Genomic DNA, 23,907 nt, shown 5'->3' with positions numbered 1-23,907 from the left:
AAAACAAAAAACAAAAAAAAACCACTGGTTGTCACCTACAGCTCACTACTTAATCCTCTTCGGTGCATCATCAATGACTCACAGCCTCATCTGAATAAAGATAATTATCTTTCACGGGCCTGGGGTAGCAGGCCTTTCGTTGCTTTCAGACAACCCCCAACTTAAAACAGCTTCTCACCAACTACAAGGGATCATCCAACTGAAAAACAAACCCAGGAACCAAACCTTGGAACAGCCCTAGATGTCCCCATATGTACTCAGGAAATACTATTATTAGACCCACAAACATCAGCTACACCATCTTGGAGTTATTTTTCATGCAACTTCAGAATATTTGTGTAGATTGCTGAGAATTCAGAGTTCAATGAACCCCCTCTGCTTCAAAAATTTTTTCCATTCATAGCTGAATGCAAGACTCCAAATGTGCTCTTCCAAGTGCTGCAAAGAGACACCACTGGTTTCCTACATTAACAGATCGAACTTTTGTTTTTATTCTGTGGGTGTGGATTTGTTGCAGTTGTCAGTAACTAGTGAATGAGATTTAAATTTTCTATAACGCAATAAAATGTATTGGGGAAAAACAAGTTACAAGATAGAAATCTTTACTGGAAACGCTCAGGGATTCAACCTAGGACTGACCTACTAAGCCTCTTCTCAACTTTAGAATGGTGCTTCTCCCTGTGCCCCCCCTGCAAATCCAGACACATGAACACATATGAAATGAATATATAAAGCAAAGACAACCATTCTGAAGAAAATAGCACTTCATTATCTTGCTTGACTTCAGTCATTTGGACACCGAATCCTTCCGAGACATTTGTCAGTTAAAATGGTTGGACCAACCTCTTGTTGAAGAAGTAAACTTTACCTGTTAGATTCTGAGTATTTGAATTGCATCATAGACTAGACTCAAAGCAGATTTGTGTTACAAGCTGGATACTGGACAAGTGGAATGAGAGGACACAGGAAACAAACAGATTGATATCTTCCTTGGGTGTGGGAAAGTCAGAACATATCCATATCCCAGTACGCTGCTGTTAGCTGCAGCAAAGGATTCAAATGACAGAACAAGCTTCATGCATTTATTTACAATAATGCAGCAAATTTCTGAAAATGTTTATTAACGCAACAGCATTTTTAGCCCCAAGAGAACTCAGCTGAAGGACAGATGTAGCTCAGTCAACTGTTTTACAGCCTATCAATGCCAATAACATGCTAGAAAGAAGCCAGCCTACACAATCTGAATGAGATGTTGATCTGGAACCAGTGCATTTTGAAACAGGATACTGTAGAAAGATACATGTATGGGTCAAATCTGAGTCTGGACCAGATGTATATACTACAAGGCTCACTGCTACCAACAGCCCCATGGAAGCCCTATACCTTCTGTATAGTTCAGCAACTGCTTCTCTGTTGCTTCGTAGCTTGTCTTGCTCATCTGACAGTGTCCTCCAGGCTCATAACACAATCATCCTGGGGAATTCGATCTGTAAAGCTGCCTGCAGGTCATGGCTAAGGTAAACTGAATGCTTCACTCAGGATAATGTAAAACAGTAATGTGAAACATCTGTCTTGGTGTGAATTCACCTAATCTAGAGATTTAACAGCCAGCAGAGTAGGAACTCACAAGAGGAGATAAAGGATGCTGGGCTACCACAATATAGGGGTTTAGTTATGATACCATTCCTCAGAGCTGTAAGAGGCCATCCAATTAGGTTTCAGCTAGACTACGTCTTCCTGAATAGCTTTCAAAAAATCCCTGGGCCATTTCTGGCTGCCATTCTCTTCCTGCAGCCCTGGCTCCTTCCATTCACTCCTTTTAGGCACAGACAACAAAGTCTCAGGCCACTACTTGGAAGCAGGTACCTGTAATAAGATTCAGCTAACTCCCTGACCCTCTTGAAGCCTCCAAGCCAACTGCTGTGGGACAAGTTCACTGCCCCTTTTGCAGAAAGCATTTTGCAGCCAGGCAAACAACACAGATATCTCCGCTGAGCCTCAGCGCTTTACCCGTCGTTTTTCCAGCTCCTCCAGCACCCGCTTCTTCAGGGCCTCACGCATAGCTGGATCCAGTTGGTTCTGGGCACTGATCTTCTCTACCACCTCATCAGGGTCATTGTCCTGTAGGAAGAAGTACATGGGCCACTGACAAAGGATGGGTACAGAACAGATACACTGCCGTACACAGCAGATGATAAACATCCAGGAAAATTATTTAAAAAAAACAAACTCAGGATTCCCCCCACGCCCCCACCCTGCCTCTCTGTTTTCATTTCCCAATCAGACACTTTGGATTAGCACATGGCTTGGATGCATGGTTCTCCTAGGTAACCCTTTCTTAAAAGGAAAAAGAGAGGGTTGGGAGGTAAACAGTAGAGGAAGAAGCTGAGTTGGTATTTTCTCTCCCATTCCGCCACTGATGGAAATGAAGGCCTATGGGCCTTTCTAGACCATCATCACAATTGTTGCTTACATGTTATGTAGGATCCAGACATCTTCCCTGAACCAAGTGCTCTACTTCCACAATATCACATTTCCTTAGCATTCAAGCCACTATACATTATTACTGAGAAAATGTGTTTCTTTCCCTAGCTAGAAAAGCCATGGCAACTTGGAATGTGACTGCATAAGTGTCTCAGGTACCTTTTGGTGAAGCCACGGGCAACAAAATGGAAACTGGCTATCCCGAAGAAGTCATTTTTCTGTTTCACATCCATGCCCATGCTGTGCTAGAAGATGAAACTGACAAAGTGTTTCTCCCCACTCTGCCCTGTATTTGATCCATTTTGGCTCCTGGCACTCTGCAGGATGAGTGCTATCCCTGCCTCCTGCTACAATGTACACCACCCAGCCTTCAAAAGAGAAGGGGAGATGCAGCCTATTATTGACACTTGCTAACTGATGGTGCTGCTGCAGTCATCTTGTCTGGGGGCTTCCTAGAGGCACCTGGTTGGCCACTGTATGAGCAGACTGCTGGACTTGATGGACCTTGGTCTAATCCAGCAGGGCTTTTCTTATGTCCTTATGTAACTGTTTGGTGTCTGCGAGTCCTAGCATAGCTCATGCTTCCTTCCCATGGCACTCATGAAGGAGTCCCAATCTCTGCCTGGCTCCAGCATGCCAGGAATCCCTGTACCTGGCACACAACAACTGAGGTGATCTCGCCACTGTCAGATTCATATTCCAGGCAGAAGAGTGCTGGTCCATAAGGGTCTAGTTCAGTACTGGAGCTACTCTCACTGGAGCCCTCATACTCCAGGCCAGATGTGACTTCCACTCTACCTGGAAAGCAATGAACAAGAAAGGCTAGGAGAAGTGGCCGTTTTTCTCAGTTTTTCTTGCATTATTTTTGTAGGTATTATACTTTTTATTGCCTTGTTTCCTGATTGTGTTATCCAGTTTTATTGCATGTTTAAAATTTCTTAATCTGCCTTGAGTCTCAGTGAGAAAGGCAGATCACAAATGAAGCAAGTAAACAAATAACAAAGGCAAAGATATTCACATAGGCTGTTTTAAATCCTGGCCACAAGAATCTGCTTTGGGATTAAAATATTCTGCAGTAACGAGTCAGGTTCTTTGAAAGTACTTAGCATAATCTAGCCCTGGGCATAAATACTGTTCTCCTTTTCTCAAGAAAATTGCCACTTGGGAACTAAAACAATAAGCTGGACAAGACATATGGATGATCAAACTCACATCTCTGACGGGGATGATAGACCTGCTGATCTGGTTTTCTGGGCCGGGCTGGGGCTGGCGTATGCCTCTTCTTCACCTTTTCCTTGGCTTGCTTCATCTCCTTGTCATAATCATCCCTGGAAAGGAAATGAGAAGACATAAGGGGTTTTTTAATGGGACACTTTGGAGAGGCTGAGCAGTGACGCACAGATGAGAAGGCGCTCCTGCATACAGCTTTCCACCTATTAATTGAGACTTCTCAGTTTTTCTAATGATGGAGGAATTTCTTTAATTGCCTAACCTATCTCATACAATGTTTTTCTTTCCTAAACAACCTGTTTCATCCAAAATTTCTAGCATGATTGCAGCCAGAGTTGTTTTCTTTAATCCTGATCCTGCAGAGAATCATAAAAGAAGTTATTGTATGAATAGGGTCGTGACGTGGATGCAGGCAATAGCAAACCATCTCCGAATGTTTCTTGCCTTGAAAACCCTATAGGGTCACCATAAAATAGCTATGACTTGATGGCAAAAAAGAAAAGAAAAAGAAGAGTAGCATCTTTCCCTTTATTGAATAGCAATGATTAAATCTGACTTTTTTCTGTAATGTTTAACATAGTACCAGTTTTCTGTCTTGCCCCTCCACTATATGTACTCTCCAGTTTTAACAACAAAAAGTGAGGTAATATTGTTGATACAGGAAGGTTATTAAGGATTTCTTCTCTCTGTATATATGAGTAGAATAGGAGCCCAATGTGAAGGGCACCATGGCACCCACCAAGTGTTTTTACCAAGTGGGCATGCCAGATGGGGCTTCTACTCAATAGGGGTTATGATTGGATATGCAGCAGCCACCACAGCACAAGGATCTTCACTGCATGACTGAAGGTAACCCGTATGTATGAAAGAAAATATTTTAGAACAGTATGTTCAGTTTAAATTGTAGAGGCCTATAGCTCAGTGGTAGAGCCTGGCAACGTAAGAACATAAGAAAGGCAAAGCTGGATCAGACTAAGGGCCATCAAGTCCAACAATCTGTTCACACAGTGGCCAACCAGGTAGCTTTAGGAAGCCCACAAACAAGACAACTGCAGCAGCATTATCCTGCCTGCGTTCCACAGCACCTAATATAACAGGCATGTTCCTCTGATCCTGGAGAGAATAGGTACGCATCATGACTAGTATCCATTTTTACTAGTAGCCATGAACAGCCCCCTCCTCCATGAGCATGTCCACTCCCCTCTTAAAGCCTTCCAAGTTGGCAGCCATCAACACACCCTGCAGAAAACCCCAGGTTCAATCCCCAGCGTCTCCACTTGAAAGGACCAACTAGTAGGTGATGTGAAAGGCCTTGACCTGAGATGTTGGAGAGCTGCTGCCAGTCAGAGTAGATAGTAGTGAACTTGATGGACGAATTGCCTGATTCTGTATAAAGCAGCTTCATGTGCTCAGTGTGTTAAAAAAACACACCATTAAACAGTTTCTGTTTGAAATGTTGAAGAGTTACAATTAGAGTTAAGCATAACCTCACTGCACTGCAAAACTATCACCTTATTCTCCAATGGGTATCAAAGGGGTATCTCAGTTTTTCCAATTTTATCTACTCTGTAATCGTAAATGTATTGATAAGTTTATATAGATACTCTTTTGTATTTTCTTTTTTAAATGTTTTGTATATTATTATTATTGTGTTTGTTTATTTTTATTTTATGTTATAAAAATAAAAAGAAATTATTAAAAAAAAGGAATGCACTGCAAAACTATCACCTTATTCTCCAATGGGAGCAATAATACTGACTTACCTTATAGGGCCGCTGTAAGGGTTACCAAGACAGTGTATGTCAAGAGGTACTAAAATATTAACATTCTAGCTGTATCACATTCTAGCTGTATCTGAAGAAGTGAGCTGTGGCTCACGAAAGCTCACACCTTGCCAGAAATTTCGTTAGTCTTTAAGGTGCTACTGGACTCTTGCCCTTTTCTACTACTGCAGACAGACTAGCACGGCGACCCACTGTGAATTGTCTTATGAGAAGAAGGCGGCGGTGCATTTGGAGCGGAGGGGCCGGCGCTGAAACGGTGGCTCACGAAAGCTCACCCCCAACCGAAAAATATTTTTGTTAGTCTTTAAGGCGCTACTGGGCTCTTGCCCTTTTCTACTTCTTCTTCTCATAGGTTTGGTTAAAGCTGGCTCACGAAAGCTCACCCCCTACCTGAAAAATATTTTTGTTAGTCTTTAAGGCGCTACTGGGCTCTTGCCCTTTTCTACTAAAACATTAAGATTACTAGAGCCCCCCAAAGCGGCTGTAACGGGGGGGGTGGGGGAGGTGCACGAAGACTGAGGAGCAAAACAAGAAGCCCCGTTTCAAACCTCGCCTCTGCCCCGGCCTCCCCAGGAGGCCTCTCCTTCGGCCTCCCCTCTGCGTGCCACAATAACAGGGCTCTACCTCGCGGGGCTGTTGTCAAAGATCAGAACGCAATCGCTGTCAGCCCGGAAATTCGATACAGCGCATGCGTCGCGTTTGTACCCAGCTGCATAAAAGCTAAGCGCTTCTATTAACGCGACAGGGGCTCTTCAGTCCCCCCCCCCCAAGGGGTTTCTCTGGAGAGGTCTGCCTGGGCTTGGGGGTGGGGGTTACTCCGCTCCCTCGCAGGCTCTTCCCACGCCACAGCCGGTACCTGGCGATCTGGTTGCGCCTGATGTGCCTTACGAAGCCATGGCTCATATCCAGGCGCCCTCCCGGCCGGCAGCTCCCCCAAGCCGGACGACCCCGCTCCGTGTCCATGGAAAGCTGCCTCCGCCTCCGGAACCCGCCGGCGGACTGGCCAGCCCCCGGGGGGAGGAGCCAGCGAAGCGCCGCCCCCAAGCGCTGCTGTGGCTCCTCCCCCTCCCACAGCTGCCTTGCCCAAGACAGAGACGTTGGGGCTCACGCTTTCCTGCTCGGTGCGAAGCCCCCTGCGTGGGGGCGAAGGGTCGCCTCCATCACCCCAGTGTTGCCCACAGAGGGGAGGGGCTGTGGCTCAGTGGTAGAGCATCTGCTTGGCGGGCAGAAGGTCCCAGGTTCAATCCCCGGCATCCCCAGTTCAAGGGACCAGGCAAGTAGGTGATGTGAAAGACCCCTGCCCAGGGCTGGGTTTAGGTTTGATGAGGCCCTAAGCTATTGAAGGTAATGGGGCCCTTTATATGCCTCTATGTATTTTGTATTGTTCTCTCAAGCAAAGCAGAGACTGAGTGGTCATCAAATTGTTGCATTGGTAAGTGTGGTCAAGTTGCCTGCCTCTATGTAGAGACCCTGGAACTCCTTAGCGGTCTCCCATCCAAAGCTGACCCTGCTTAGCTTCTGAAATCTGACAAGATCAGGCCATCCTGGGCCTTTTTTGCACTATAGATGCAAAATTAGTGTAGCAAGTCTAGTGATATGGTGTTATCACCTGCTGGGGCGGCTATGTATGGTAGTCTATTCATGTTGCATAATCTGGCATCCTGCATAAAAATGTTATGGGTGGGATCTCTTGTATTCATGGATTTCTGGCCCCACATCACCATGTTGTATCTCAGGGCAGGGGGCTGTGGCTCAGTGGTAGAGCATCTGCTTGGCGTGCAGAAGGTCCCAGGTTCAATCCCCGGCATCTCCAGTTAAAGGGACCAGGCAAGTAGGTGATGTGAAAGACCCCTGCCCAGGGCTGGGTTTAGGTTTGATGAGGCCCTAAGCTATTGAAGGTAATGGGGCCCTTTATATGTCCAGCTGTCCTTTGTCAACAACAAATTGTCGCTGTTTTTTGTGTTGAATATATGCTATATGTAGTAGAAAAGGGCAAGAGTCCAGTAGCACCTTAAAGACTAACAAAAATATTTTCTGGTAGGGTATGAGCTTTCGTGAGCCACAGCTCACTTCTTCAGATCTACTACTGCAGACAGGCTAACACGGCTACCCACTGTGAATATGCTATATGGTAATTTATGGGCCTAATAGGTATCTAAAGCCATTTGCACATAACACAATATATATTGGTTCTTGTAGGTTATCTGGGCTGTGTAACCGTGGTCTTGTAATCAAGACCATGGTTACACAGCCCGGATAACCTACAAGAACCAATTAACTCTGACCGTGAAAGCCTTCGACAAAACATATATTTTATCAAAGTAATTGTTGAACTGAAATACAATTAAGAAGAAGTATATTAATAGTGAAATAATTATTATTTCCTTTAAAAAAAATTGGGGGGGCCCAAGAGAGTGGGGCCCTAAGCTATAGCTCGTTTAGCTTATACGGAAATCCGGCACTGCCCCTGCCTGAGACCCTGGAGAGCCACTGCCGGTCTGAGTAGACAATACTGAGTTCGATGGAGCAAGGGTCTGATTCAGTATAAGGCAGCTTCATATGTTCTGATCTCGGTCAAGCCGGGCATCAGTGAAACCAACATCGCCCCAAGGTGCCCGGGAAAGGCTGGTCTCGGATCAGAGAGGCGGCAATTCCTGACATAACAGTAGTTTAGGCAAACGTCCGTTTAAAAAGCGTACGCGCCCGTGCATCGGAGAAGTGAGTTGGGAACTGGAAAGGGCTGAAACCGTTTAGGCCTGTTTTACAGGTGACGCTGGCTGAGACAAAAGCATATACGTATGGGGCTTTGCACTCGAGAGTGCCACGTATAAACCGATAGTGTAACGGTGCAGCCACAATTTTGTTGGAAAGCTAAACCACCAATAGCGGCTGCATGTGTGTGTGTGTTGTGCCATCAAGTCGCTTCCGACTCATGGCGACCCTATTAATGAAAGTCCTCCAAAATATCCTATCTTTGACAGCCTTGCTCAGATCCTGCGAATTGAAGGCTTCCTTTATTGAGTCAATCCATCTCTTGTTGGGTCTTCCTCTTTTCCTGCTCCCCTCCACTTTTCCTTTTCAAACGGCGCTTGAAACCGTTTAAGCCTGTTTTACAGGTGACGCTGGCTGAGACAAAAGCATATACGTATGGGGCTTTGCACTCGAGAGTGCCACGTATAAACCGAGATTAGTGTAATGGTGCAACCACTATTCTGATGGAAGGCTACGTTTGCACCACATAGCAAGCACAGGCTGCAACTCTTTGCTCGCTTACTTGGGAGTAAGTCCTGCTGAAATGACTGGGACTTGCTCCCGAGTAAACATGCATTAGCCGGGCTCGCGGATACAGGTCGGGTTTAAAGAACACGTTATGCGCGCGCACTTTCCACACAGGTTCGCCTCCAACGCGCATGCGCGGTCTGAAGGTCTCTGGGCGGCGTTGACTACCGTTGGATTAACCGGCGCTTTTCGAGTGACGGCATCCGTGTGCGCCTGACAGGGCTCTGGGCATGCGCAGACACGCGGATGGTCGTTCAGCCTCCGCGATGTCCGTGCGGGTGAAACGGGAGCGGAGTTCCCGTGAGCTGTCTCCACGGAACTCGCTGTCGAGCCGGGTTAAACAAGAGCCGGTTAGAGAGGGCGGTGCATGTAGGGAGAGCGGTGCAGCTCGAGGCTTGGTGGGCCGGGACGTGGTGCGCGTGAAGCGAGAGGCCGACGACGACGAGCCCCGAATTAAGCGGGAGCCTGAAGAGGACGACGAGGATGAGGAGCCCACCGGTGGGTGGGTGGGGTAGTCGAACCACCAACTTGTCACGAATGTACCCGTTTATGAAATCTCTTATCTTGTGGAACTACCTGGATCAGAGGAGCATGCCTATTATCTTGGGTGCTGTGGAACAGAGGCGGGATGGTGCTGCTGCAGTCGTCTTGTTTGTGGGCTTCCTAGAGGCACCTGGTTGGCCACTGTGTGAGCAGACGGCTGGACTTGATGGGCCTTGGTCTGATCCAGCATGGCCTTCCTTATGTTCTGATGTACCTGTGCTACAAGATATGGTAGCCACTAGTTTAGGATGGGTGTTACAAAAGGATTGGATCAGTGTTCTGTTTATTAAAATAGTTCCCATGAGCTGTCTCCATGGAACTCACTTTCGAGCCGGGTTAAACAAGAGCCGGTTAGAGAGAGCGGTGCATGTAGAGAGAGCGGTGCAGCTCGAGGCTTGGTGGGCCCACTTTTCTCTCAAGCAAAAATGAAACTCAAAGCAGAGGGGGGGGGGTTCCTATATGTTTCCTAAAGGTGCAAGCACCTGTTCGGGATATGGCTTTGGCAATTTATTAAGGTTTTCTGTGCCATGGAGTTGTGTCATGGGCAAATCATACTCCCAAGCTCAATCACTCTATGTGTAAAAGAGGAGTCACCTACCTTGCAGAGTTATAGTGTGGCTAAATAATAAAGACTGTAAAGCACTCTATTGATGAAAAATGTTATTCAGTGGCATGTCTGTAAATAACAGTACTTGAGTCCAGGTAATGGAGTATCAACTAATTGGCTGTCTAGGGTGTCACTGAATCAAAAAGAGTTGTTCACTCCTGACACAGTGTATGGAGCTTTTTTTGGGGGGGGGGTTAGCTGACTGACAAACCTTACTGCCTTGTGATTTTGGCCAAGAGGCCTATAAAAATCAGTTGTATTTCTTTGTGGGTGAAAGGTTACATGCTTTTGAATTGCATGCAGGTGTATTCTGCTTATATTAAGCAGAATGGAAAGGATAATTTTGTCAAGTTATTTTCTATAAACTTACTATAGCATTTGTATTCTGTTTTTCTCATAATTAGGGCTCACAGAAGATTAAAGGTAAAAATAGTCCCCTGTGCAAGCACCGGGTCATTACTGACTCATGAGGTGATGTCACATCATGATATTTACTAGGCAGGCTATGTTTACGGGGTGGTTTGCCATTGCTTTCCCCAGTTGACTACACTTTACCCCCAGCAAGCTGGGTACCGACCTCAGATGGAAGACTGAGTCAACCTTGAGCTCGCCACCTGAAACCAACTTCTGTTGGGATTGAACTCATGTATGAGCAGAGCTTTTATTGCAGTACTGCAGCTTACCACTCTGTGTTAAAGCTTTACTATATAAAGCAATGCATACCAGAACACCATATTTCACCAGTTATCAAACAACATCAACAGGTTCTAAGCCCAGCCTGAAATGTTACAGGCTGCCCTTTTTAGTTGACTGACAAATCTTCCAGAATGCTACCCCTTCCATGGCACAGGGTAGTCACTGTCCTAACTGGCTTGCCAGCTAGAACTACCAATTAAGCTTGATCTTCTGCGTAGACATGGTTCCTAAGGTATTAGGGTCCTGGGCCATGAACTCCTTTCAAGGTAATAACCAACAGTGTGGACTGAATCTAGAAATAAACTGCCTGTCAATGCAAATCTTTCAAAATTGGTATATGATTAGCTTGTAATTTGGATGGTCCAGGTTAGCCCAGTCTCATCAGATATTGGAAGCTAAGCAGGGTTGGTCCTGGTTAGTACTTGGATAGGAGATCTCCAGGGAAGTCCAGGGTTGTGCTGCAGAGTCGGGCAACGGCAAACCACCTGTGCTTGTCTCTTGCTTTGATAACCCTACAGGGTCACCATAAGTCAGCCACGAGTTGATTGTGCTTTCCACCACCATGATTAGCTCCAGGCAGTAACTAGGCTGCTGTGTTTTGCATTAGCTGGATTCTGAATTGCCTTCAAGGCTACTAATCAATAATCATTTAATCAAACTGGTGAATGCTTTCATTCCTCATGTCCAGTATGGAGCACTAGTGCACAGTGAAAGTTCTACCAAACAAAATGTGGCTGAATAAGTCACTTAAAGTCCATAGAGAGAGCGGGTATAACTTAGGGGCTATATGCCATTGCTTTGGAAAAATAGGGCGATCTATCTCCTTATTCCATTCATTCCTGAGGCTCTGCATATTGTATTTATTAACCAACTTCAAGTATTTATAGACAAATGTAGGTTTTGTTTTATGCATTGATTCAGTTAGAGTTTCCAGGAGCAAAGAGGACTCTGAGATACTTAATGCTGCAGGGCCTTATTTAGATACCAACAGATGTTGTAATTGTAAATATTGCCATTCAACAGAAGTTGTCACGTCTCGCCCGCAGCAGATAAAATGACACTGGCTGAGGAATTTAGGAGATAATGTTGCTGCTTTTGTTGTCCTTTATGCTACTGTATCTTTGGGGTTGGTTTTATTGGATTTTTCTCTGTTCCTTTTTTTGTACATCACTTCAGTACTTCTGATAGAAAAGCACCCATGAAAATTTATAATTAAATACAATTTTTTCCTGTTATGGATAGGTCAGTACATGTTGTGAGGCTTTTTCTGAATGCACGTATTTTGGACTGCTTGTTTATCCTTTGGTGCTGAAGACCCTATAGCATTTCTCACTTGCCTTTTCTGCTTGCCTATTTCAGTGAAGTATGGTCGATTTGACCCAGAGGATCGGCGGAGCAGGCACTGCCCATACTTGGACACCATAAACAAGTCAGTATAGAAGGAAAATGAAGTGTGTAGTGGTGGGGAGCATTAAATTAATGTATATAGTGACTGAAAATTTACACTGTTAGCAGCAGAAATCAGTAGGTGGCTGAAGCCTGCCAAGTTATTTTTGTTTTCCTATGCATGCATGGATTTAGATGCAGTAATGGTGTTTGGTCCTAATACATGTAAGAGTGGCACAGTTAGACAAGTGCACCGCTCTTTTAGAGTCACATCATTCTTACCATGCTGATGTGAAAGTAGAGATGGGCGACACATGCAGTCTTCTGAAATACCATGCTCGTAAGATTGGCCTTGTTGGAAATAATGGCTTAATTCCACAGATACTGCTGAGTGCTGTTGGGTTGCGGCATCTGGCTGCTCTGGGGTAACTAATTACTTAATATTCTGTTATTCTAGGAGTGTTCTGGACTTTGATTTTGAGAAGCTGTGTTCAATCTCACTGTCACATATTAATGTCTACGCGTGTTTGGTATGTGGAAAATATTTCCAAGGTGAGTTTGAGTTCGTTTTAGAATTCCCTGTCCATCAAAGAGAGTGTATTGGGGAGTACTGCCTCAGAATCAGATGGCACTCTTTAGTAGTCATTAGCTTCATGCAAAACAAAGGACAGGTCTCCACAATATAGGCTTAGATGTGTTGCATGTATCTGTTTTGCTCACAACAAACTTTTGAAACTGTGTTTCAGGCGGGGCAGGGGAGTTACCATCATGTTTCTGTGGTAGTATTCTTTTATGATCCTCCTGGAAACTTGCAGTTCAAGAACTGGCCAGTTCCAATCAGTATGTGGACTTCATTCTCCCCATGCAACTTCTTTTTGGGATTTTTGTTTCCCCTTCAGGGTTGGGTCACAATGTTGCAATGACAGTAGAATCCTTATGGCACGGTTGCCCTGTCTGGGGTAGGACCTGATGTTTACTTGGCTCCTTAGTCCCCAGACTCCCTTGTACACCTGCCTAATTGCCAATCGTGGCTTGGATCTTGAGCAGTACAAGCAGGGTTGTACTTGAGGAAGGCAGCTTCCCCCTTTCACTACTATCTCCGGGGTCCCCTGAAGTTGTGCTTCTTCAGGTCAGCTGACCCTAAGGAACAGCATGGGGAGGAAATTGGGAGTCTGCAGCTGGAGGGCAGAATTGGCAAAAATCTCCCTCCCCTCCTCCATAGACAGACAAGCTGTTCCATCAGAAGAGCTGCTGCTGTGCCAATAGAACACCACTTTAGGATCCAAGCCACTATCCATTGCTCCAGTCCTATGTTGTTCCTCTCTTCTTCAACGGTTCCCATTACTCATGGTGACTTTTCAGCCCACCGCCTGCTTTGTTTCACTACCTTTAGTTACTCTGACCCTTCATCTTTCTTGCAGTCCTTTCTCTCTCCTCTCCCCCATCTTAAAATGAGATGCCTTCAAAGCCTCCACCTCCTCTTTCTTATTCAAGCCTTAATTGTGTTTTCAAGGATTTCCAGATTCGTTCAGCTGCCAGAAGACAACTGTAAGATGCTCTCCTGTTCATCGTGGTTTCCCTGTTTTTCTTCCCTGTAGGTCGAGGCTTGAAGTCCCACGCTTACATTCACAGTGTACAGTTCAGCCACCACGTCTTCCTCAACCTTCACACCTTGAAGTTCTATTGCCTGCCAGACAACTATGAAATCATCGACTCGTCCCTTGAGGATATCACTGTATGTGACCTTGATGGAGTGTGTGTGTGTGTGTGTGTGTGTATGGTCAGCCCAAGCATGCTGCTCAGGATTATGGTCTAGTGAACACTGTAATATTTGTTGGCCTTTTCCTTTTTTGAAACAGAAGCTTTCCTGGGCTATTTCAAAAGTTGTTTGGTTGCTACCCCTGTGGGTTATATAGCAGGAGCAGTTTCTGTTGTGTCACAGGAGGCTTCTTTTGTCTGCTTCCCTTGTAGTTCATATCTGTGGATTGGATTGCTAGCGGTAAATGTGTTTGCAGTCTTCATGTCCTGAGTTGTAAACTCATGGTATACATCTAATTCTTTTTTTTCTGAAAAAAATAAATATAACAATAAAATTTTAAATGTTAACAATTCAAACTTTATCTCCTGCATTCCTCAGCCAATGCAGACTTCTTAATTGTTAATAGCTGGATCGGGTTTTGCTTATATTTGAAAATAACTTTAGAACAATAATTTAGGGAAGATGCTTCCTGGCTGTTTGATTTTTGTCACTTTGAAAATTTGAGTGTGGAGGCGCAGATGTATTTGTCTTTTGGAAAACAGCACATTGCTGTTTAAAGTGCCCCTCTCTCCACTCTTATCATTAAAGGGGGGGGGATTAGACTGACCCTGATGAGCTCTCTCCTTCCTCTTTACAGTATGTTTTGAAGCCCACCTTCACTAAGCAGCAAATATCCAACCTGGACAAGCAGGCCAAACTTTCTCGAGCCTACGATGGCACCACGTACCTGCCTGGCATTGTGGGACTGAACAACATCAAAGCTAATGACTATGCCAATGCGATACTCCAGGTAATGTTTTCTGAATGCACTGAAATAAATGCGCAACAGGTTGTGACCATTCCACAGTCACTTTCATGGTAGGCTCAGCTACCTGTCAAGCATTGTCACAAGTGTATTGTGTTATCCAGAGGCTGCTTGTGGGACCACTTGTAGCTAGAGCAGGGGTGCACAACAAGTGACATGGACAGTTGTGTCGTGTGGTTCATGGTACCCCTCTCTTGTAGTTGGGAAAGGGAGGAACTGGCACTTCAGCTTTAGTCTAAGGCTTGCGACTGAGAAATGTGCAAGCCTTAGGATTCAGGGAGACATTTCCTTTCCTGTGGGGAGTGGTCAGAATGCCACTTCTCAACTTTTCTTTGAGATGGGAGGTAGAGTTCTGATGCACACACCTCAGGAAGTTTCTCCTCTCCATCTGTCCAGGTGATGAGGAGACTCATCATCACACAACCTTTATTGGCATAAAGATGAGGAGGCTCATAAGAACCCCGACTGTCGATTACTGGTGAATCAGCTCCAGAGAGGGAAGGATCCAGCCATGGCACTAGGCCAGGTGGAGCCCTGCCCCTCTTGAGGAGAAGCTTTCTCGCAGGAGGGCAAGGAACACAAGCCTGTTTACACCTGTGAGTCTCCCTCTCCTTGTCTGCAGGCAACTGCTGTGGCCACGTGGGGTAGTGGTTAGAGTGTCAAACTAGGATCTGGGAGACCCAGGTTTGAATACTCACTTTGCTATGGAAGCTTGCTGGGTGTCCATGGGCTGGTCCCTCACTCAACCTAACCTGCCCCACAAAGTTGGTGTGAGGATCAAATGGAGGAAAGCAGAAAGATGTAAACCACTTTGGGGTCCCCATTTGGGGAGAAAAGTGGGGTATAAAGTCAGGTGCCCTCTTCACTTCTGTCAGCCCCTTTCTGGCCCACCTAATTATTTGAATTGTGCACCTGTGGGCTAGAGCGTTGTGTCTTTGTTTCTCCCTTTTTTAAGCAATTTGAAATCTTTGCGGTCTCCATCTTTGGTTCTTGATCCTTTTATTAGAATCTGCTGGTAGTTAGCAAATGTTGCAGCGCAACATCAGGATAAAACATTCCCCTTCCGCCCTTTTTATTCTTCCCTGTCTTCAAGGAGTTCAGTTTCTCCACGCCCCCATTTTATCCTCGCTGTAACCCTGTACTGCTCCATTGAGTCATTGCTGGGTGGTAACTTTGTTAATGCTCCTGGTTACTGCTTTTCCAGTGCAGTTCTTTTGGGAAAGCAGCTACATTGTGGAGGTTGGAATGGGAACACTGAAGCCAAGTAGATGGTTACAGCATTCAAACTCTTCAAACTTTGACTGCTGAGATCAGCACTGGAGAGTTCCATTATCTGTTGCCCTCACCTCAGCAAAGGAGATGTTACCTGTGAAATCCTGCTTGTTTTCTTCCAGAGTCAAAACCATCATGTAGGTTATGTTTGGCTGAAATTGGAGTTGTTGGTTAAATGCACCCTTGGAGTATGAGGAATTATGATGGGCATCTTTGGTAGGAACGCCCCTTATTTATTTAACAAAATTTATGCCCTGCTTTTCTGCCCTCATAAGGGCCACCAAGACATCTGACAAATTAAAACACACATCTTAAAAACCATTAGAACCAACAAAGAAAAAAACCCATCATTCAAACAAAACCAGAGTTAAAATATGTCCGAAAGAAAAAGTTGGGCAGAAAGGAGAGATCGCTTAAGGGAGTGCCAAACAAAACACCCACTGGTAGGAGATGGGAGAGAGAGTTCCAGAGTTCAGGTGCCACTACTGAGGAGGCCATCCCTTGGATTGCCACCTGCCTAATCTCAGGAACCGGGGGCACCCAAAGCAGGGCCTCCAAATATGACCACAGTGGTTGGGTAGGTTGTGTCATCTCAGAGCTTCAAGCATGCACAGATGAAAGGATCATAAGTGGAGGGCAGGGAAAACAGGAAGATGCAATGCCGGGAGTGCTCTTCTCCCTTCCTCACAACCAGTGACTTCACTGCCCAGCTGCTTAGCAGCTATTGGGCTACAAAATTAACTAGAGCAAGATTGTTGAAGGAGTCAGTAATGCTGACGTTTTTAAAAATCAATTTAGTGGGTTATATTGTATTCACTAACTCTGATACTGCCCAGCAAGTTGAGGGTGAGTGGGCTATACATTGAAATGGGTATACCTTGCCGCTGACTTCTAATATGTATGACTAGGCACTATCTAATGTCCCGCCCCTGCGGAATTACTTCCTGGAGGAGGAGAACTATAAGAACATCCAGCGCCCTCCTGGAGACATCATGTTTCTGCTTGTCCAAAGGTTTGGGGAGCTCATGAGGAAGCTGTGGAATCCCCGGAACTTCAAAGCTCATGTTTCTCCCCATGAAATGCTGCAGGCTGTAGTTCTGTGCAGCAAGAAGAACTTCCAGATCACCAAGCAAGGTAAGGCAGGGGAGGAGCTTAGCTCAAAGCGGCAGTCTGGGAATTTTGTTGGGGGAGGGGGCTAAGTGGTGTGCAGATTATATGTTGCAGTAGAAAAGAGCAAGAGTCCAGTAGCACCGTAAAGACTAATAACCTTTCTGGCAAAGGTATGAGCTTTTGTGAGTCTTTAAGGAGCTACTGGACTCTTGCTCTTTTCTACTGCTACAGACAGACTAACATGGCTGCCCGTCGAGATTATATGTTAATTACCGGACTAGTTACTGTCCAAGGCTGCCAGTAGTGCTGAGTACATTGCTCCCATCCTTTGTGAGGGCTTAAACCTGTGATCACCTGCCTGATGAAGAGGACCTTTTGTCTTTAACCATAGAGGCTGGACCTCTAATGTCATCACTGTATCTGACAACAGCCCCCAGACATCCTCCTTTCACGCTGTCCATCCTTTCTGTTTTCCAGGTGATGGAGTTGACTTCCTTTCCTGGTTCTTGAATGCCTTGCACTCTGCCCTTGGTGGGACAAAGAAGAAGAAAAAAAGTAAGTCCAAGGTTTTTGCCTTATTGAGTGGCACTGCTGCTCTTGGTGCTTGTAGTGCCGACTGTGGATGTTCTTGAGTTCGGTTTGCATGGCCATTTTCTGTGGTAGTTTGTGCAGTCCAGTTATACAACTGAGCGCTCTCAGAAGTATGTTTCTTCAGTGATGCAGGGCAGGAGTCATAGAACAGAATCATAGCATCATAAGGTTGGAAGGGTCCATACGGGCCATCTAGTCCAACCCCCTGCTCAATGAAGGATCAGCCTAGAGCATCCCTGACAAGCTGGTTAAGACTTGCAGTGAGGGGGATGTCACCACCTCCCTAGGTAGCTGATTCCACTGTTGAACGACTCTTACTGTAAATTTTTTCCCCTAATATCCAGCCAGGAACGTATAAACATCCGTCTCCTTTACCTGGGGAAGATCAGCAGAGATACTTGTTCTGGTTTTCCTAGGAAATGTGAGATGAGGGGGAGATAGCAGTGGCTACCTCTGGGAAGAGAGTATTGAGAATATGCATCTCACTCCTCCTCACCGCTGTAGTCTGCCTATCTGCAGAGGACAATTGAGGGGCCTACTCTCTTGCCCGTTAACCCCAGTGTTACTTACAGTGCTGTCCTAAGCAGAATTGCATCCTTCTAAGCATCACAGACTTCAGTGGATTTAGAAGGGAGCAACTACGCTTCGGATGGCGCTGTTAGACTCGGCCAGCTCTTGCCGCTTGGAGAAAGCAAGGCAAAACTGAATGACTTGTGGGACAGCAAAGATGATGCCTGCCCGAAGAAAGAAGTGGCGCATATTGAAGCCGGAAGTTCTTGGCAGGGTTACTTAAATTATGTGAGAGCAGGAAAAATCTTGGTACTGTGGCTTAGATTTATAGGGGAGGAGTGATAGGCATACACTCCTGTGCAGCCCATGAAAACATAACAGCCGTGCAAGGATACCATCATCTGTAGCATTGCACCCAGAGCAGTGACTGTTGAACCTAGACAATTCCTACAGTATTGCGTAGGGAATCCACTAATCAAGCTGGGCAAGGGGCAGGGAGAAATAAGGACCAATGAATGAGTAGTAACTCTTCCCCCCCCCCACTGTCTGTTTTTGCAGCCATCGTGACAGATGTGTTCCAGGGCTCCATGCGGATATTCACCAAGAAATTGCCACACCCAGATCTGGCAAGTTTTCTACAAATGGGCTTGTTCTTGCTCACAGAACGGGGGGAGGGGGGAGTACATGGGAGGAGTCTTGAAGGTAAGAGGGAGTTAATCATCTCTGTGCCATTGTGGAAAGTTTAATTAGTGCTCGTCATGCACAAAGCAGAAGAATCCTTCTTGTGACTGTAGAATTTAATTTTGCAGTGGCAATGATTCATCACAAATAGCACAGGAACTACATTGAAGGGACTGAAAAGTTCCCTGCAAAATCCCAAAGACAGCCCACCACAAAGTAGCTCATGTAGCTTGATGGGGCTTTATTAGGGTTGTTTGTATATGCATGAGACTGCTTCTAGATGAAGTATATGTGAGTTATTTTCTCCTCATGTTTGACTCCTGGTATGATGGAATGATAACAAGCTGCCACATACTTAAGAATTTGTTCTACTGATTGTATGAATTATCCATTGACTGCCTTTGGGGTGAAGTGGAATATGTAGGCATTTGGAAACTAGAAGAGCCCTGACCTGGATAGCCCCAGGCTAGCCTGATCTCATCAGATCTCAAAAGCAGGATCAGCCCTGGTTAGTATTTGGATGGGCAACCTCCAAGGAATACCAGGGTTGTGACATGGAGGCAAGCAATGGCAAACCACCTCTAAACGTCTCTTGCTTGAATTCCCTATGGGGTCACTGTAAGTCAGCTGTGACTTGACAGCACAAAAAATAGTTTATGAAGAAAGGGGGTGGTGGTCGTCAGAAGCCATATCTGTTCATTAGAAGCCCCTCCAGAGCATCAAACAGCTCTGCTAATGGTGGTCACTTTGTCTCCTCTTCTCAGCCAGCAGAGGAGAAGGAACAGCTACTCCAAAATGATGAGTACCAGGAAAAAATGGTGGAATCCACCTTCATGTACCTGACCCTGGACCTCCCCACAGCCCCCCTTTACAAAGATGAGAAAGAGCAGCTCATTATTCCCCAAGTGCCACTTTTCAACATCCTGGCCAAGTTCAATGGAATTATGGAGAAGGTAAGTCCTCCCCCATTTGGTCCCTTCTGCTTTTCTAATCTCTCCCAAGAAGAGGTGTAGAGGGTGAAAATGTACTGCAGTAACTGCAAACATCATACCCTCTGATCACCGGGAAGTCCCACCGGATGCCTATCCTGTATTTTTTAAAGATTTACAAGTAACTCCATTCTGAATTTAAAACTTGTTCTTAAAACCAAAGTTGAGATTGCCGTGATTTTGCAGCTGGTGGTCTTGCAGTGACTGAGAGCTGACCATATAGGGACTTGCCAAAGGACTCCAGAGGCTGTCCCAGTGCTCTTGAGTGTGTACTGGCCACTGGAGCCCCTTTTAACCTAACAGGACAATGCCAAGCCAGTTGTGCTAGGCAAGAGGACTTGTCTGCAGCCTCTGCCGGGGAGTAAAGGTGGGATATAAATCTAAATACATGATCTAGCTCCAGTTCTCCGTGATGGTATATCTGCAAAAATTGCTTTCCTCAGGAATATAAAACCTACAAGGAGAATTTCCTGAAGCGCTTCCAGCTCACCAAGCTGCCTCCATACCTCATCTTCTGCATCAAGAGGTTCACCAAGAACAATTTCTTCGTGGAGAAGAACCCAACCATTGTCAACTTCCCCATCACGTAAGTAGCACCATGTTGCCATGTGATGTAGCTCTGTCCCCTTGGCTCTGTTGGACTGACTCTTCTGGAACTCGGAATTGAGTCTACTTGGAGTTGAGTCTGAGGCATAAACCTTGAGGCTGATGATACTTTTGAAGTTGTGTTTTTGGATGACTAGATGGGTGGAAGCTTCATATTAGTGTCACCTCTGAAGGCATTTGCTGACTGGCTTCTAGTTAATTTAATTCCCAGAGTTTGGGTAAGAAACGTGAAAATAAAATCTTGCTGGTGAAAGGTAGCATTGACGTGGATTTTAAGACTGATCTCTCTTTAAGTACCCTTCAGAACAGTTATAAATTGGGGCTCTGTGGCTTGTCCCATGAGGTGCACAATGTCTACATCACTACCTGAGATGTGGTACAGAGATCCTCACATGAGGATTAGCAGCTGGGGATGGCTGGCCCTCCTCCCTTCATCCCCTCCTAATGGTTGGTCAGGGCTTTGCTGGTGACTAGTTGCCAGCGGTCTTGACTTTTCGGTATGTTCTTTTGAGTATCTAGTTAGGAAGGAGAGCTCTGCCAAAGGACCATGTTAAGAGTGAGTCAGTCCACCAACTTGATTTGGATTACTAGCCAACAAAATCTGTAGCTGCCAGTGACTCCTCTCCAGTTGGTTTCTTTCACTCCCTGCTGCTGAGACTTCTGAAAGAAGCCCAGGGAAATCACCCTTCTTTTCCTCCCCCAACTTCTTTGTGGGCTGGCTCAAGCATGCTGTCATCAGGAGCGGTATTCAAAGTGTTTACAATTCTAGCTTTATCTTCTGCATGTGGGGATTCTGAAGATGGTGCTAGCAGCACCTTGCTGCTGTCGCTACCTCCTGCAAAAGCACAGCAGGAAGGGGGTTGTAGTGATGTACAAACCCTAAGCATATAGGACAGTCCACTCACCAGAAGGGAGGCTTACCAAAGGTGCAGATTTATGGCATTCTATGTTTGGAAAGGGAAGCTGCAGGCATTCCTGTGTCTCGTTGTTGCAGGGCAAGTAAAGCACAGCCCTGATGGTTGCTTCTTTTTTTGCTACAGGAACGTGGATCTTCGGGAATACCTCTCTGAGGAAGTACAGGCTGTGCATAAGAACACAACCTATGACCTCATCGCAAACATAGTGCATGATGGGAAGCCAGCTGAAGGAGCATACAGGATCCATGTGCTGCACCATGTGAGTTGGCTCAGGCTTGCTGTTATTGCCTCCTGCAGTAAGCAGTGATGCTCCAAGCAGTTCTAATTCCTGTTTTCCCAGATGGATTGTAATGTTCCTGGCAGCATAAGCACATTGTATGTATGAGCACTCTGCCCTCAAAGCAGTTCACTTCCCTTTTGTTCCCTAGACCCATTCTTTGGCCCTCAGCTACTTTTTAAAGACCTTCTTTAGGCCTTTCCTGACTTGTCTGAATCCAAATTCCAGCCTAGGCAGAGTGACCACTTGTGCCATATTGTCTTCCTTCCACACACATAGCCTTTCTGGCCCACATCTGACCCCCTTGTCTTATGGCTTTGGCAGGGCACGGGCAAGTGGTATGAGTTGCAAGACTTGCAGGTGACCGACATTCTCCCCCAGATGATCACGCTGTCTGAGGCTTACATTCAGGTGAGTGCTGGGACCTGTCAGCAGGCAGAGGTGGTTCATCTACGTGAAGCACTGACTGATATCAGCTGCCAACCTCATACGTACAGAGGCAGGGTCACTTGGCTTTGGGTTTCAGAGGCAGGCCAGGATACCAGGGAAGTTGGTAACTCAATATGTGCAGGTCATTTCCCTCTGTGTGTGTGCTTCCCACCCCATTTCCTACACAATTCAAATTCTGCTCAAACCCTTGAAAACATTGCTATTGGGATGAGGTGAACAAAGCAAATAGTCTGAACCTAATCTGCATGTCATTTCATTTTGATTGGAAGATTTAGTGCAGGTTTGCATGCAGCCAAAACGGGCCGCTGAAGGTTCAGAAAATACGTCACCAAACTAGAACAAGATTTGGTTTATTTCTGTAGATCTGGAAGAGAAGAGACAATGAAGAGGAGACCAACCAGCAAGGAGCTTGAGACGGCAGATGGGAGCCACTGAAGGATGAAGAGGGCAGAATGCTGGGCTCACCAGTTTTCCTCTGCTGAGAGTCCAAACTTGGATTGTTCAATCAAGCAGTTGCCTGTGCCAGCAAATGAGCATGGCGGACTTGTCCCTTTTAGAAGCCCCTAGTTGCTGGTTGTATCCCTTCCACAGCCCAGGTCACAGCCTTTGGACGTGGCTTACCCCACACATTTCACCATCTTGTTGGCCTGCCTGGGAAAGGCATCAGTTCAGGCACCACCCTGGATGCTGAGTGGCTAGCGAGGACCTTTCCTGTGTGCTGTGCTATTTCTGAGTCTGTGCATTAAATGTATGTTTTTTTTTTTACATTTTCTGTCTTTAAACAATTGTTTCTGGAAATTGCGTAGGAATGCGATAGACTAGAGAGTTCCATTTAATGTAGCTATTTCTTCATACTGTTTATGAGTGTGCTGAGCTACAAGCTCTACCATGAACTACTAGGAGTGGCATTGCCAACCACAACTATTTAAAATCATAAGACTGGCCAATTTACTCTTGTGAATGAGCCGCTGTAGCAGAAGTGGTCACCCAGGCAATGATAGCTGTGAAGGCAGACGCTGTGGCTCTTCCCTTTTCTCAAGCAGCTCCTGATGGAAGGAGGCCTTGGCAGGCGTTTCTTGGTGGGTAACTAGTGGGTACCCAGCCTGGTTTTCTGACAAAAGAGTTAACAGGCAATCTAATCCAGCTCCCCACACCATGCAGGAAATCAAAGCTAGAATATTCCTAATGAACTGCTTTGAAATCATAGGCTCACTGAATTTCGTCTTTGTTTGCCAAGCCAAGCTTCTTATAAGATGACCTCTTCAAGGTTCACACACCCCTTTTTTTGGAGTGGCAGTACAATGGCTCTTAAACTACTTTAAAGACATGCCAAGCAAGGTGTTACTTTAAATCAGAAGCTGTACCATATTCAGGTGCAGGACAATATTGGGTTTAATCCCATGGTAAAAAATCCTCATGTGCAGGGTGTTAGGTGATTTATGCTGATTATCCCCTACGGAAGTCAGTTTCAGGTAGCCGGCTCAACATTGACTCAGCCTTCCATCCTTCCAAGGTTGGTACAATGAGTACCCAGCTTGCTGGGGGTAAAGGGAAGATGACTGGGGAAGGCACTGGCAAACCACCCCCATAGACAAACTCTGCTTAGTAAACGTCAGGATGTGACATCACCCCATGGGTCAGGAATGACCCAGTACTTGCACAGGGGACCTTTACCTTTTGTGGCACCCCCCCTTATGCTGCTTCTGAGAAGTCCCCTGCCCCCAAGGAGAGGCCCTTGAGGAATATTTCATGCTACAGCAGAAGGGGGAAGGTGGGGAAGTCACACTTGCATGCAGGTAATTTAAATGGGATCCAACCCATTGTACATCCCTTGCTTTTTCCTGCATCTTCCCCAGAACCTCCTGCCCCTGCTTACTTCCTCTCCTCCCACTGTGAGCTGTCACATCAGTCTGCCTTATTTGCTGCTCAAT

General features: G+C 45.9%; 2 protein-coding genes across 2 annotated transcripts; one reads left to right on the top strand and one right to left on the bottom strand.

The window, feature by feature from the left end:
- Positions 1-1,558: 1,558 nt before the first annotated feature.
- C14H2orf68 (chromosome 14 C2orf68 homolog) lies at positions 1,559-8,910 on the bottom strand. The gene is made up of 5 exons (XM_056860103.1): positions 8,773-8,910; positions 6,355-6,572; positions 3,697-3,812; positions 3,137-3,282; positions 1,559-2,121 (listed from the first exon to the last, which is right to left on the bottom strand). The coding sequence occupies exons 1-5, from the start codon at positions 8,908-8,910 to the stop codon at positions 1,999-2,001; spliced, it is 741 nt and encodes a 246-aa protein (XP_056716081.1). The 3' UTR covers positions 1,559-1,998.
- Positions 8,911-9,043: 133 nt separating this feature from the next.
- Positions 9,044-22,447, top strand: USP39 (ubiquitin specific peptidase 39). The gene is made up of 13 exons (XM_056860302.1): positions 9,044-9,275; positions 11,983-12,052; positions 12,467-12,561; positions 13,608-13,744; positions 14,406-14,558; positions 16,754-16,979; positions 17,433-17,510; positions 18,615-18,686; positions 19,506-19,690; positions 20,170-20,312; positions 21,373-21,508; positions 21,851-21,937; positions 22,339-22,447. The coding sequence occupies exons 1-13, from the start codon at positions 9,044-9,046 to the stop codon at positions 22,387-22,389; spliced, it is 1,665 nt and encodes a 554-aa protein (XP_056716280.1). The 3' UTR covers positions 22,390-22,447.
- The last annotated feature ends 1,460 nt before the right edge of the window (positions 22,448-23,907 follow it).

This window comes from Euleptes europaea, chromosome 14, assembly GCF_029931775.1.
Source record: "Euleptes europaea isolate rEulEur1 chromosome 14, rEulEur1.hap1, whole genome shotgun sequence".
NCBI lineage: Eukaryota > Metazoa > Chordata > Lepidosauria > Squamata > Sphaerodactylidae > Euleptes > Euleptes europaea.
This window is presented reverse-complemented; position numbering and strand designations above follow the sequence as displayed.

What these genes read in the sequence shown, in the direction of transcription:
- C14H2orf68 (XM_056860103.1), bottom strand. Translation starts at nt 8,910, where the DNA reads ATGCGCGTTGGAGGCGAACCTGTGTGGAAAGTGCGCGCGCATAACGTG. An exon ending in TCAGCAGGACTTACTCCCAA is followed by an intron (nt 6,573 to 8,772) that starts GTAAGCGAGCAA and finishes TGGGCAAGGCAG; the next exon opens with CTGTGGGAGGGGGAGGAGCC. An exon ending in CTATCATCCCCGTCAGAGAT is followed by an intron (nt 3,283 to 3,696) that starts GTGAGTTTGATC and finishes ATTGCTTTCCAG; the next exon opens with GTAGAGTGGAAGTCACATCT.
- USP39 (XM_056860302.1), top strand. Translation starts at nt 9,044, where the DNA reads ATGTCCGTGCGGGTGAAACGGGAGCGGAGTTCCCGTGAGCTGTCTCCA. An exon ending in CGAGGATGAGGAGCCCACCG is followed by an intron (nt 9,276 to 11,982) that starts GTGGGTGGGTGG and finishes TGCCTATTTCAG; the next exon opens with TGAAGTATGGTCGATTTGAC. An exon ending in GGATCCATGTGCTGCACCAT is followed by an intron (nt 21,509 to 21,850) that starts GTGAGTTGGCTC and finishes TGGCTTTGGCAG; the next exon opens with GGCACGGGCAAGTGGTATGA.